General features: G+C 55.5%; 2 protein-coding genes and 1 long non-coding RNA gene across 5 annotated transcripts in view; 2 read left to right on the top strand and 1 right to left on the bottom strand.

The window, feature by feature from the left end:
• Positions 1–11,460, top strand: part of SUMO3 (small ubiquitin like modifier 3) — a 13,114-nt gene extending 1,654 nt beyond the window's left edge. The window contains exons 2-4 of the mRNA XM_032392517.1: positions 3,773–3,901; positions 8,276–8,347; positions 10,212–11,460. Coding sequence (XP_032248408.1) covers positions 3,773–3,901; positions 8,276–8,347; positions 10,212–10,325 — 315 coding nt within the window. The 3' untranslated portion in view covers positions 10,326–11,460. The remainder of the gene's footprint in view (positions 1–3,772; positions 3,902–8,275; positions 8,348–10,211) is intronic.
• A 168-nt stretch (positions 11,461–11,628) lies between these two features.
• On the bottom strand, positions 11,629–13,884 carry LOC116624520. Its single transcript, XR_004297912.1, has 3 exons — positions 13,715–13,884; positions 12,702–12,897; positions 11,629–11,697 (listed from the first exon to the last, which is right to left on the bottom strand). It is a non-coding gene; the product is annotated as an uncharacterized LOC116624520 (long non-coding RNA).
• A 50-nt stretch (positions 13,885–13,934) lies between these two features.
• The window catches only part of UBE2G2 (ubiquitin conjugating enzyme E2 G2), a 43,062-nt gene continuing 42,338 nt past the window's right edge, over positions 13,935–14,658 (top strand). Inside the window, exon 1 of one of the 3 annotated variants that reach the window (XM_032392513.1) lies at positions 13,935–14,073. In XM_032392513.1, the coding sequence (XP_032248404.1) occupies positions 14,031–14,073 (43 nt within the window). In that variant the 5' untranslated portion in view covers positions 13,935–14,030. Of the gene's footprint in view, positions 14,074–14,348; positions 14,584–14,658 lie in introns of those variants that run through there. The other 2 variants (XM_032392515.1, XM_032392516.1) reach the window with 2 other exon arrangements.

The following is a 14,658-nucleotide window of genomic DNA, read 5'->3' as shown; positions in this document are numbered from 1 at the left end:
CCCATCGCTGTCCTCCATTGCGCCCCCCTTACCCATGGCCTCCCCATCTCTGTCCTCTGGTGTGCACCCCCCCCCTTACCCATCGCCTCCCCATCTCTGTCCTCTGGTGTGCGCCCTCCTTACCCATCGCCTCCCCATCTCTGTCCTCTGGTGTGCGCCCCCCTTACCCATGGCTTCCCCATCGCTGTCCTCCATTGCGCCCCCCTTACCCATGGCCTCCCCATTGCCCTCCACACTGAGGCTGGAGCCCGGTGCGCCCTCAGCAAGCACAGGAGGCAGAGCTGGGGCTGGCTGGACCCTCATGGAGCCCAGGGCACGGAGCCCCCAGTCAGGCCCTGTGGAAGCTTGCACTCTGCTTGCTGTGGTTTCAGGACAGGCCGCGCACCAGCGCAGCCTCCTCATGGTAGACGTAGTTGGAGCTCTCTGCTTTTACCGGGCCGGCCTTAGGCCACGTCCCCAGCTCAGGTGGATGGCTCATCCTGGCTAAGTATACTTGCCTTTGGGCTTTTCTCCGTGGCTTCCTTTCAGTGAAGTTTCAGTACAGTGAGATGGGAGCAGCACTCCTGAGCTCAGGGTCCCCCAGCTGAACGGGTATGCGGTCAACCTCCGTGTGCTTCCAGGTTCAGTTGAGTAAACCTGTTTGCACTACTTCTGAACTGAGGAGAGCCTGGGCCTCCCGAGCCTGGAGGGAGGGTAGGGGCGCACTGCAGGCCTCATGGTGGTGGGAAGAAAACCTTGGGCATCAGTTGGGAAAGCAGTGTCCCTCCATTGCATAGCTGACGCAGGGGGTGACCTTAGGGGTTTGTGGTCTTTGTTTCCTTGTTTACTAGGAACTCACCAGGTGTCTGGGACAGGCCATTTGTTCTTGCCCTCCTTCCGTTAGGGAGAGGGTCTTCTGAGTTCCCTGCCAGCGCCAGCCCCCGCCCCCCGCGTCCTCCTGACTTCTCCTGCCACCTTCCCGCCCTGGTCTCCAGCCACTGCCCTGGGTATCTATTTGCTCTGCCTTCTAGTCCCCGTATCTGTCTGTCTTGACACATTCATACCTTTTTGTTAAAAAAGCAAATGCATTCTCTATCCACATGCACAAGAATGGAGTTGGACCCTTACCTCACACCACATACAAAAAGCTGGATCAGGGACCGAAATGTAAGACCTAAGACAATGAAACTCTTAGGGGAGAATGGAGGACACGACTTGGCGGTGATTTCTTGGATGGGACACCAGAAACCATCAACTGGACTACTTGAGAATGTAACGTTTTGTGCATCGAGAGACGCTGTCCACACAGTCAGAGGCCACCCACAGAGTGGGAGAAAATCTTTGCAAATCACAGGTCTGATCATGGATTAATATCCAGAATACATAGGGTGCTCCTCAAACTCAAGAACAAAAAAACTTTATTCAGAAATGGATGAAGCTCTTGAACAGACATTTCTCCAGGGAAGGTGCACCAATGGCCACCAAGCCCGTGGGATACGCTCAGTGTCACGAATAGAGAAGTACAAATCAGAACTATAGCGATGGGGATGGGTGCTCTCCAAAACCAGAAACAGACACACCAGTGAGCCTGCACATTGTTGGCGGGAATGTAAACTGGTGCAGTCACTGGAGAATGAGTATGGGTGTTCCTACAAAAATTAAAAATAGAATTACCATATGGAGCTGCAATCCTACTTCTGGGTATTTGCCCCAAAGAACTGAAAGCAGGGTCTCCAAGAGATACTTGTTCACCCACGCTCACTGCAGCATTACTCATAACAGCTACAATACGGAAATAACGCAGGTGTCCACGGACAGGTGAAGACAGGGGAACGGACATACGAAACGTGGCCCACCCGTACAGCGGAAGGACGTTAACACTGACACCGGTATACCGTGTTTGGGCCTTGAGGACGTCATGCTGAGTGAAATAAGCCAGCCCCAAAAGGACAAACACTGTGTGATCCATTTTTATGAGATGCGTAGAGGAGTCAAAATCATACAGACAGAGAATTGGGGGGGGGGTGGACAGAAGGGAGTCAGGGTTCAGTGGGCACAGAGTTTCAGTTCTGCAGCACGAATAGGGTTCTAGAGATGGACGTGGGGAAGGTTGTAGGACATTACATCTGTATGTAGTACCAGCCAAAAGTGGTTAGAGAGTAGATTTTATGTTGTGTATTTTTTTAAAAAGATTTTATTTATTTATTTATTTGACAGAGAGAGACACAGCGAGAGAGGGAACACAAGCAGGGGGAGAGGGAGAGGGAGAAGCAGGCTTCCCGCTGAGCAGGGAGCCCGATGCAGGACTCGATCCCAGGACCCTGGGACCATGACCTGAGCCGAAGGCAGACGCTTAACGACTGAGCCACCCAGGCGCCCCTGTTATGTGTATTTTAACACAAATTGAAAAAAAAAAAAAAGTCCTATCTCTAAATGGATATAAGTGTGGTAGCCTGGATTGGATCCTGGGGGAGAAAAAGGCTGTTAGCGGAAACACCGGTGAAATGTCGGGTTGGCAGGGCGGCAGCGCGCAGGCCTCGCAGGTGCACGGACGGAGTGTGGCGCGTGGGCCGCTAACGTCAGGGAAGCCTGGCCAGGGCCGCGCGCAGCCCCAGCTCTGGTCTGCCTGCTCCTCTTCTGGAAATGTACAGTTATTCCAAAATAAAACCTTTATTTGAAAAAAAAAAAAAGCCCAACAAATGCATCCTTCGTCTCTGGGGAATGAGCGCCCCAGCCCCACGTTGGCCTCGGGTCACGGAGCACCCCGCGTGCAAGGCCCTGTTGCCCACAGCGGAGTCCATGTCCCGGAGACGGAGGGCGCCAGCTGGTGTCTGCGCGCCTGCCACGGCCCCGGCCGCAGCGTGCCCCAGCTGGTCCGCTTTCTGCCGTGCTGCTGGAGTCCTGCCTCCGGGGCCGCTTCTCGCCCAGCTCTCCGTGTCCCCAGGAGCCCAGGTGCACGGGCAGTGCCGGGGGGGAGGGAAGCAGCTGTGGGGCTCTACAGATGGGCTGAGCGCGGAGGTCAGCCCCACGGGTCCCCACCCTGCAGGGCCCGCAGGAGGAGGATGTGCAAACACAGTTTACGTCAGACTTTATTTTCAAAAGGACTCGGGCCAGCTTTCTCATTTTGTTCAAAATAAAGGATTCCTGTCTTCCCAGACAGTGCTGGATAAATGAGACGGCCCTGTGCCCACAGGACCCGCCGTGGGCGTGCCTCCTGGAAACCAGCTCGGGCAGAGGAGCCCCAGGTGGCCCGCTGCTCCCGGACATCAGCGTCTTGCTTCGATTCCAGATGTGCTTCCAGGTGCTGAGAAACCCCAATTCTGATTGCTCAGGAGCTCTGAGAGCGTCACGTAGTGTGCAAAAAATGCTACTTGGGTGGGACCGCCTGAGAGGAGCGCGGCCACGGCCCTCGTGTTCATAGTTGTCAACGACACTTGTCTCGTTTTCTCTTCGCGGTCCATGTCAGTGTGTGCACCCTGGGAGGGTGTGTTTGAAGAGTCATCTTAAAGCAAAGATAGATTTTGGTTATTTTCTAGAGTCATTAAGTATATTTATTCCTTTGAATTCATAATCCGAAAACTGTAGATTTGTGTTGTGTGCCGAACGGGTAGAAGTTGGAAGTGCATTCTGTGTAAAGACGAAGCAGTTGTGTCAGGGACTCTGGGCCACTGGAGAATTGTAGGAATTGGTTGGTTTTAAATTCTGACACCCCAGCAGGTACCCACAGACGGGCCTGTGAGAACGGTGGCCGTGGGGGACGGGTGCTGAGACCCAGTCTTGTGTGTGCCTGCAGGAGGGCGTGAAGACAGAGAACGACCACATCAACCTGAAGGTGGCTGGGCAGGACGGCTCCGTGGTCCAGTTCAAAATCAAGAGACACACCCCTCTGAGCAAGCTGATGAAGGCATACTGCGAGAGGCAGGTGCGTCCCCCCCGCGCCCTGGCCCCCGTGCCTCTGACGATGAGCCGTGGCTCTGCGACAGCAGCCGGTGCCCAGCTGCTCCAGGCTCTGCTGTCCTGGAAGTGTGTGCGTGTGCATGAGTGTGCGCATGAGTGCACATGGGCCTGAGTGCATGCGCGTGCATGAGTGCTTGTGCACGACTGTGTGTGCGTGTGCATGAATGCACGTGCACGAGTGCGTGTGTGCATGAGCGTGTGCATGCGCATGAGTTCACGTGCACGAATGCGTGTGCATGAGTGTGTGTGCATGAGTGTACATGCGAGTGTGTGGGCATGAGCATGTGCACGAGTGTGTGCGTGTGCACGAGTGCGTGCGCATGAGTGTGCGCATGAGTGTACGTGCACGTGCACAAGTGCATGTGCATGAATACGTGCGGGAGTGCGTGTGTGCATGAGCATGTGCGTGCGCATGAGTGTACGTGCACAAGTGTGTGTGCATGAGTGCGTGCGTGTGCCTGAGTGCGTGCACATGAGTGTGTGCGCATGAGTGTACGTGCACGAGTGCGTGTGTGCATGAGCGTGTGCGTGTGCATGAGTGTACGTTCACGAGTGAATGTGTGCATGAGCGTGTGCGTGTGCATGAGTACGTGCACGAGTGCGTGTGTGCATGAGCGCGTGCATGTGCACGAGTGAGTGCGCATGAGTGTGTGTGTGCACATGAGTGTACGTGCACATGCACAAGTGCATGTGCATGAGTACGTGCGCGAGTGCGTGTGTGCATGAGCATGTGCGTGTGCATGAGTGTACGTGCGCGAGTGCGTGTGTGCATGAGCGCGTGTGTGTGCATGAGTGCGTGTGCGCATGAGTGTACGTGCACATGCACAAGTGCATGTGCATGAGTACTGCGCGAGTGCGTGTGTATGCATGAGCGTGTGCATGAGTAGTGCACGAGTGCGTGTGCGTGCATGAGCGTGTGCATGAGTGTACGTGCACGAGTGCGTGTGTGCATGAGAGCGTGCGTGTGCACGAGTGCGTTCGCATGAGTGTGCGTGTGCATGAGTGTACGTGCACGAGTGCCTGTGTGTGTAAATGAGTGCGTGCGTGCGCATGAGTGTGCGTGTGCATGAGTGTACGTGCATGAGTGCGTGTGTGCATGAGCGTGTGCGTGTGCATGAGTGTACATGCACGAGTGCGTGTGTGTGCATGAGTGCGTGCGTGTGCACGAGTGTGTGCGCATGAGTGTACGTGCGCGAGTGCGTGTGTATGCATGAGCGTGTGCGTGTGCATGAGTGTACGTGCACGAGTGCCTGTGTGTGTGCATGAGTGCGTGCATGTGCACGAGTGCGCGTGTGCATGAGCGTGCGTGTGCGGGTGCGTGTGTCTGCACGGGCACGCACGCCCCTCGCTGGCTGTTTCCTTTCACTCCGGTTGGTCTTCCATCTGACGGCACGTCAGCTCTTGTGTCCACAGCCGTGTCACACCGCCTGCTTTTCCTCCGGAGCCGGACACGTGTGGCGGCGTCCTTCGGATGCGCGGGTTGCAGAGTAGTGGACACGTTCCTTCTTGCAGCGGCTGGAACATGTCCGTGGAGACACGGCCGGCCGTCCTCACAGCTTGGTTGCGGAGAGTGCTTGATTCTTCCCTTCCCTTATCGGCGGCGGTAGCGGCGGGCCGGGTCACCAGCGTCCTCCCGGTGACAGCCTGACCCTTTACTGTCGTCGTCGTCAGTGTCTCCCACACATCGGTGCTTCGACCCTCGCTGTCCGGGGTTCTCACACGCGGGGACCCGAGGCCCTCCACGTCCGTCCGCGCGGCCCGGCCCCTTCTCCGAGGCTCCCGGTTCCTCTTAGCGGGAGGCAGCCCATGTCCGCGTGCTGTGCACATCCTGGTGCTCGGCTGGTTCCGTTCTTGGCTCTCATAGTGCCAGCCTTGGGGCTTCTGTCGTGACAAGAAACCCTGTAGGAAAGCTGCGTGCCTTCCTCGTGTCCCCCGTTTTCAGACCTGCTCTCGGAGGCCTTCCCTGCCCTCCTCTGCGACTGTTGCTCTTTTACTCTTTCTCCGTAGGTGTGTTTCAGTTTGTTTTTCACGTGTTTGGCTTTAGACGTTATTTTCCCCTAAGAAAGGTGGACATGCGGCTGACACTGCCCTCCGCGCTCGCTCCTGCCCGCGTCCTGCGGGGAGATTGCTCGGGATGTGCTGGATTCTGCCGCGGCCGAGGAGGCGCACGGCGGACTGCCTCACGTCTGGCTCTTGTCTGCATCGGGGTCTGGGGGTCTGGGGGTCGTGTGTGGTTTTCCGGGTGTTTGTGTGAATTCATCACCTGTGTTCTCCACCCGCTGCCCCGGGGGCACGTCCCTGTGGTCCCAGCCGCCCCTTCCTTCCTGCCCCGCCGCATGGCTCTCCTCGCAGAACCACCTCAGAATCATTCCTTCTGGAGACTTCTTTGGCCTCCGTCCTGTGTATTTTCTGGATTAATCTTCCCGTTTCGGCAGAGCGTGTCTTCCAGCATCTTGCTCTGAAAGGGTCTATAAAATGCAGCGTCTTTGAGGTATTGCATGTCTGACGGTGATTTACTTTTCATAAACCTTCACGCTTGACCATTTCTAGATTGAAATTCAGTTTCTTTTTTTGGATTTATCACATCGTCGTGTTCTTTTGGTGTTGGAGTGGCAAGTGCAGTAACATTCTGATTTTCTGTCCTTTGATGTAACTTTGCTCTTCTCAGAGCTTTTGGGACCTTACTCTGTGTCCTGAAATATCACTATCATCCCCCCCCGCCCCGAGATCAAGGGTCAAGGGCTCCACCGATGGAACACTTCCCAGGTTGAAACTTGTTTTTAGTTGAGGAAACACAGCTTACGTCCTCTTCCGTCCTGTCCCCTGTGTTTGGAACGCCCTTGCACCTTGGAGCCCCTGTTCTGGACCTGTCCCTCAGGAGCGTCTGCCTACCTGACATCGGGCTTGGTTGTTGTTGCTGTTGGTTTTCTTTCTGGGAGATTCTTTCAACTTTCTGGTCCCACCTTATGTGGACACTCTTGCATCTGCCACAGTTTCCAATTTCCAAACCATTTCCAAACCTTCTTCGTTCTTTCTTATTCTTTGAGGGTTCCTTCCCCCAGTAGCAACTATCTCTTGTTTTTTGGCTCCCTGAGGATTTCCAGTGTCTCTCTGTGTCCTCTGGCCCCTCCTTTCCCGTGCCCGCTGTTCCTTCCTTCCTCGTTGGTTGGATGGCTCGTGCATTTGAGGCTTTCTTTCCATGTCCCCAAGTCCTTGGTTAACTGCTCATATCTAAGAATGAATCCCAAAAAGCTGGAGAAAAGCTGCATGCGTAGAGCCTACAAGCCATGGTGGGGCGGCCTGCCAGGCTTGGTGGTTTTGGGGGGGCGGGGCTCGCAGGTGTTGCAACCTGTGAGTCATTAAATTTCCCAAAGTGGACCTCCCAGGCTCCTGTCTGTGCCCTGGGCGCACGGCTGGACGGGGAGAGGGGGCTTGGCCGGTGGCGCTGTCACTTGTCCCTGGTGTCCTGAGCCCAGGGCTCAGAGTCCACGTCTCCAGAAAGTAGATCTTTTGCCCGTGGGAGGGACAGTGCCTGGCCTCTTGGGGTTGGGGGAGGCGCCTTGAGCTGGGCGTCTGAAAGGACCTTTCTTGTGTCAGCTTCCAAGCAGTCATCCAAAATCAGCCCCCAGGCCTCTGGGGCCTCTAGGCCTTGTTGCGTCCACCCCCACCCTGACCTTGGGGTCTGGTAGCCACGGCCCTGCAGCTCCCAGCCGGCGGCGATGTCTGTCTCTCCGCCTTCTCCTTCCTGTTCTCTTCGTCCCTGGGGGTCATGCCTTAATTTTTTGGTGTCTTTTCAGGAGGGAGCAGAGATGCATGTTTTAATCCTGCCTATTCCGTTTAAGTGGAATCAGAATTGCTTTCTAAGAGGGGATATTTGTCTTCCCCGACCATGTTCATCCTGCCCGGGACGCAGGAAGTCTGCACATGCTCCTTCCTGGACGGAAGACGCTCTGCTGGGCCTCCCGCAGGCCCCGTGGCGGGGGCTCCTTCCCGCTCGCACGCGGTCCTGTGACCCAGGCCTTACTGTCACCTGACGGCTTCTCCCACGGAAGTTCTTAGAGGGTGGTCGTGCCAACAGTGTGGGACTTCTGCTCGATTCTGGAGGGAAGTGGGGGAGGGGCGGGGCAGGACCCCGGGAGCTGGAATGCGTGAGAGCTTCTGGAAGCATCCGTGTTGGGCATCACGTGAAGTGGATTGTAGGCCCGCTGGCCTGTTTTTATAATCAAGTGGATCATAAGTCTGTATGTTCAGAGTTCTGATACTTTAAGGTAAATGTTTTATTTTTTGGAGTTAATGTGTTATCTGGAAATATCTAATGATAATCGGTTTCTCTTTTCAGGGCTTGTCAATGAGACAGATTAGATTCAGGTTTGACGGGCAGCCAATTAACGAAACAGACACCCCCGCACAGGTAGGAAAGCCAGCCGCGTGCGCCGGGGGCTGCTACGGCTCGCATCTGGTCGCGGCCACGTGGGGCGTGCTCACCCGAAAGCTGCCGAGGGCGCTCACGTAGAATACTTGACGTTTCTTAATGGTTTTAATGAGTAGGTTATTTAATTTTTAATTTGGAGTTCAGTTTTCCAGATGAGGCAAATGCACTTGGTCAGACCTCATCCTGCGTGCTGGGGGATGGGGCGGAGGACCAGGTGCTGACACTGGGTCCAGGGTCACGGGCCGGGGCCCCCCGCTCCAGCCACCTCTCCTGGCGCCCGCCCCTTGTATCTGGACACCGGATTTGCAGCTAAATTGCTGGCCTGATTCTTGTGCCCTTTCGGTATTTATGCACAAGGGGTGTGGGCGGGAGGGACAGGCACACACGCCGTCACTGTCACGTGGTGTTTGCTCACCACCGCCCACCACACGCCCATCCCGCTACCTCCCTTCACACCGCAGGGGAAGGGCGTTGGGCCCGGAAAGAGGAGGCTGAGGTCAGCGGCTCTGCTGCCGTTTGTCAGCTGGGCGACCTTGCGATCGAGAGCCACTGACCCTCTTGGAGTCTCCATCCTTCTCTGTAACGGGGATGCCTGTTTTCTGTCCTGCACAGCGTTGTGAGAGTCTGTCGGAGTGGCTCACGTGGCAGGACCGCACAGCCAGAGGCTGTGTGTGCGCGCGCCCGCTCCAGGAAGGCTCACACCGCTCACCCGGGGCGCCGGGCTGCAGGGGTCCTGGCGGTTGGGAGGCTGGAGGAGCACCCAGGCTCTCCTGCCTGCCCGTCATTCTCGCTGCCGCTCAGGTGGTGTCTGAGCCTGGGAGGGGCCCTGCTGTCCCAGCCTGAGAGCATCCCTGGGAAATGTTCCTGCTTCCAGCCTTGGTAGTCTCTGTCTGAATGGGCAGAGATCGGGGTAGATGTTTGTGCGCCCCCTGAGCCAGGAAAAAAATCCGGCAGCAGGAAACGTTTGCACCATCCCCACCCTGGTCTTGAAGGAGAGGGAAGGAGCTGAGTGGCAAGCCAGCAGTGCTCCCTTGCTCTAGCAGATCCTCCTCATGTGACGTAGCTTGCTTTGGAGTCCACGGGCACGGCCCGCGGCACTTACCGTGAAGCGTGTGGTCCTACTGGTCCCCAGGAGTCCGCACCGCTCATTAGATACTCCTAAGTGGAATGGGATTTTGTGTCGTGTTCAGTAAAAATTTAGACACTTTTTATTTTTTTTAAGATTTTATTTATTTATATGACAGAGACACAGTGAGAGAGGGAACACAAGCAGGGGGAGTGGGAGAGGGAGAAGCAGGCTTCCCGCGGAGCAGGGAGCCCGATGCGGGGCTCGATCCCAGGACCCTGGGACCATGACCTGAGCCGAAGGCAGACGCTTAACTGACTGAGCCACCCAGGCGCCCCAGACACTTGTTTATTTTTTAATGAGACTTAGTTTTCTTTCTAAAGATTTTATTAATTTTAAGGTAATCAGTACACGGTAGGGCTTGAAGTTACAATCCTGAGATCACAAGTCCCATTCTCTACTGACTGAGCCAGGCAGGCGTCCCCAGAGGCTTAGTTTTTCTATCAAAGTCCTTAGCTTTGACTATGCTTTTGTGAGTGCTGCTTGGTGGATGAATAGGGCTCACTGGAAACCCACAGCTGGGCATCGTTCCCCGCATGGCACACCCGCGGAGAGGCCGCCGCGCACAGGTGCGGTTGGGACGGTGTTCTCCAAGGGGAGGAAGACTGTGCAGTGAACCTGCGTATCCGTTCAGGTGGGCATTTTGCATTCCTGGGATGGCGAGGAAACTAACCGCTTTCCCCTCTCTCACCGTGCCGGTCCCGACGACCCGGTCAGCTGGAGATGGAGGACGAGGACACCATTGACGTGTTCCAGCAGCAGACGGGAGGCTCGTGGCAGAGCGGCTGTCTCTGTCCCCTCCGTGTCGTCCCTGCATCTGCTGAAGAGTGAACAAGTGACCGTACCCATCACAAAGGAGTCTGCGGAAACCCGGGGACAGTCACCAAAATTACTTCCCTCTCTGACATTTTGTGAGGGCAACTCAGAACTCTGTCTGCAGGGGGGAGCCTGCAGCTGGAAGCGGGCCAGTCACACTTGTCTTTGTTGGGGTGAAATGAGTTGTGAGGGTTTTTGGGTTTGTTTTTGCTTTCATTTTTGTTTTTTCTCCCCTCTAACTTTGCCCCCAAACTTGTGGTCTGAATGTCCACTTTTAGTCTAGATGGGGATCTGACCCCAGGGGTTGATCCCTGCCCCCGCACCGCTTATTCCAGTCGAGAGCTCATGGCACCACAGTGGGGGTGCTTCTGTTGGACAAGTTTTGGGGGCGGTTTGGGGATGGGAGACAAACTTTTACTATTTTGTATAGGCACAGGTTTTTTAAATGCTTAATATTGCATTTCAGGATATGGTAAAGTTGAAGGGAAAATACTGGAATGCTTTTTAAAAGGTGAAAAGGAAAATAAGCAGGTCCTTCAGTAACGTGGCCCTGGGCATCAGCACCCACTGCCTGGAGCCTGGGGCCGCAGAAACGGGCCTTTCCCCTTAATAGAGAAGAAAGCAGTCCCCATGTGTCTCACTTGGTCATGGTGTTGTGGCCTCAGATTTCTCTGAGTAATTATGGTCTCTCTATAAAAAAGCAAGATTCAGTATTGCTGAATTTGCACTTGTTTTTGTGTGAAAGACCTGCTTCAAAGTATGTTACCCATGGAGCCCATGGAAAGGTGACTCCGTGTCGCCCTCACGGATTTGGGCTGTGCTGCTTTCCAAATAGGTGTGGGACTTACGCTTTAGTATATGATTTCAGTTCTGTGAGATGTTTTGGGATCTGTACCAATTAAACTGATAGTTTTCCTCCTGTCTTTGTGTATGGACCCACTGCTGCCTTGTTCTAGTCACAGAGCATGACCATGACCGTCATCTTTTGCTTGCCTGAAATCTTGCTGAAGGTGTTCGCATTTCCTTTGTGTTTTGCTGTTCGGGCGTGGGTGGGATGTCTGCTGGCTCTGTTCTGTTTATTCACCAATTTGTACATGATCTGTTGTCCTTTGCTACTGTAAACAGTAAATATAGTTTGGTATTCTGTCTCTGGGCTTGTATTAAATACTGCATTTGGCCGTGGGGCCATACCGTCACAGTGCCGTATCCGTGCGGACCATTCAGTGAGACCACTGACATTTTAAGGCTAGTTGGGGAAAAGTAAGTATTCACCTGACGGCTGGTCACACATGCGGGTCCTGGCTTCTCCTCTCATTGCTCACGAGCTCTCCCAGCCTTTGGCTGGGCTGAACCGGCATCATGACACCTTTCCTCTCCTGGGTGTCATCTGTAAAGAGAGGTTAGATTTTGGAAGCAGAGGAATGTGGACATTAGTCTGGGCTTCTCTAGGTTTTTGGTGTTTGAAGGTAAGACTGTTTTCCTTTGTGCAGTGGATGGCCTCACTTACCTGAAAACATAGTGTTAGACTACATTTTTGTATGCTTCTACCCTAAAATATGCATACTTGGGAGGCTTGTTTGCATTGTTAAATTTCATTCAGTTCAGCAGATACTGATTGCCACGCTCAGGTACTCAAGCTGCATCCATGAACAAATGAGACAAAAACCCCTTGCCCTCGTGGAATGTGTTTTCTGGTTGTAGGAGGTAGATAGTAACAATTATATGTTATGCTAGTAGATTATACAGAACGTTATAAATTCTGTCCAATAGTGTAGGATGTAGGTAGATGTAAATATTGTGGAGGTAAAAACTTTTTTAAAAAAATATTTTCTTTACTTGAGAGAGAGGGAGAGCACAGGCAGGGGGAGCAGCAGAGGGAGAGGGAGAATCAGGCTTCCCGCTGAGCAGGGAGCCCGACACAGGACTCATCCCGGGGCCCTGGGATCATGACCTGAGCTGAAGGCAGATGCTTAACTGATGGGGCCAGCCAGGTGCCCCAAAACTTTTCTTTTTTAAGGTGTGTAAGTCTCGGGGCGCCTGGGTGGCTCAGTTGGTTAAGCGACTGCCTTCAGCTCAGGTCATGATCCTGGAGTCCCAGGATCGAGTCCTGCATCAGGCTCCCTGCTCAGCGGGGAGTCTGCTTCTCCCTCTGATCCTCTTCCCTCTCATGCTCTCTGTCTCTCATTCTTTCTCTCTCAAATAAATAAATAAAATCTTTAAAAAAAAAAAAAAGTGTGTAAGTCTCTTCATGGCAGAGCTGCAAAGTACTAAATGTATTTACTTTCTTTGAAGTCAGTAAGAATGGGGTTCTGAGAAGCATAAATAGATCACCAAATCACAGTAGGTCAATTGGGAATAGAACCACCATAATAATATTAAAAAAGGACTCACTATTCCGATACACATTACACAATTGTGGAGAAGCCAGGGAAGCAAGGAGCCTGAGGGGGTGGCTGGAGGAAGTTGTCGGTCCCTCCTGAAGCAACGGGCAGATGGGTGGTCTTGCTGCTTTGCTCCCTCAGGCCTCACTGGAGCTCTGCTCTTTATGGAGGCTGTCTTGGGAAACCCGACTCCCTGTGGGGCCACACTGATGCAGAGGAAAACCACCACAATCACCAATCTTTTTCAAACCTAAAGCCTGTCTGAAGGTGGTCAAAGGCATACAAATGCCTTCTTCATGGATCTCTGTGTGTGGCAAAGAGTACAGTATTCATGCAGTTGGGCCTGAAAGTCACCCTGAAATGGCCCTGTGCCACATGTGTATTTGAACCTACAGGTGGGATCTTTGATTTTTATCCCCCTTCTCATGGGGGGATACATTTAAAAAATACACACCCTTAATGAAATCTGCTCAGCCAGCAGTCGGCCTGCCCTGCCTACAGCCCCTGCCCCTGGACCACCATCCTCTATCTCCATCTTTCATCCCGGGTCCTGTCCCCATCCTGTCCCCCAGGCCACCATCCTCCATCTCCATCCTTGGTCCGGGTCCTGTCCCCCAGGCCACCATCCTCCATCTTCATCCTTGGTCCGGGTCCTGTCCCCGTCCTATCCCCCATCCTCCATCTCCATCCTTGGTCCGGGTCCTGTCCCCCAGGCTGCCATCCTCCGTCTCCATCCTTGGTCCGGGTCCTGTCCCCGTCCTGTCCCCCAGGCTGCCATCCTCTATCTCCATCCTTGGTCCAGGTCCTGTCCCCGTCCTGACCCCCATCCTCCATCTCCATCCTTGGTCCGGGTCCTGTCCCCCAGGCCACCATCCTCCATCTCCATCCTTGGGCCGGGTCCTGTCCCCCAGGCCGCCATCCTCCGTCTCCATCCTTGGTCCGGGTTCTGTCCCCCCGCCCGGTCCTTTAATCGGACCTTCCTGAGGCACTGCCAGTATGATGTAACAGGCGGTTAATACATACTCCTCTCCGGGCGCCCGCGCTCTGGGCTTTTCTGGACGACCCGGGCCCTACAGGAATTTGGATCGCCGTAAGCGGCGTTAACGCACAAAGTGGCTGAGGCCCTGGCGGGGGGTAGGGACCTCGGGACCCTGCGGCCGGGAAAGGCCGGCCGCCGCACCTGCGCCGCTCCCGTGGACGACCGCCCCACTGCGCAGGCGCGCCCCGCGCCCCGGAAGAGTTTCCGTGCCCCGGCGGCGACCCGGAAGCAGCCCTGCGGCGGGCGGGAGGGACCTGCGCTTGGGAGGCGAGGCCGGACAGCGCAGCTGTTGCCCGGACGATGGCGGGGACGGCGCTGAAGAGGCTGATGGCCGAGTACAAACGTGAGTGCGGGTCCCGCGCCCCTCCTCCCGCTGTGGTCCCCGTGTCCCGCGCCCCTTCCTTCCGCCCTAACCCCTGACCCTGCATCTCTCGGCCCCCGCACCCCCTCCTCCCTCCCTAACTCCTGACCCCGCGACCCCTTCTCCAACCGTAACCCCTGACCCCGCGCCCCCGACCCCCTCCTCCCGCCCTCACCCCTGACCCCGCGCCCCCCGGCCCCGCGCCCCCTCCTCCAGCCCTAGTCTCCGACTGTGGCCCCGCGGGCTGGGCGCGGCCTGAGTCGGTGGCGGTGTGGAAGCTGGGGACTCCTAAACCCCTGAGTCATGCCCGCCTGTTGGCGCCGAGGAGCGGGGGCTTCGTTCCGGTCAGTCGTGAGCGGTCTCGGAGTGTCCGGGCCGTCCTCTGCGGGGCCCGCTCCCTGCCCCTGCGTGTGTGAACAGGCTCGTACGAGCGCCCTTGCAGAAGCGGACGTTCAGGAGCGCTGCCTGTGCTTGCGTTTGGCTCTGGCTCCTGTAAGTCGGAGCCTCGCGCACACGCCGCGCGGGGAGCTGCGGGGAGCGTGCGGGGAGCGTGCGGGGAGCTGCGGG

Source organism: Phoca vitulina, unplaced genomic scaffold (genome assembly GCF_004348235.1).
Source record: "Phoca vitulina isolate PV1807 unplaced genomic scaffold, GSC_HSeal_1.0 scaffold68, whole genome shotgun sequence".
NCBI classification, from domain to species: domain Eukaryota; kingdom Metazoa; phylum Chordata; class Mammalia; order Carnivora; family Phocidae; genus Phoca; species Phoca vitulina.
This window is presented reverse-complemented; position numbering and strand designations above follow the sequence as displayed.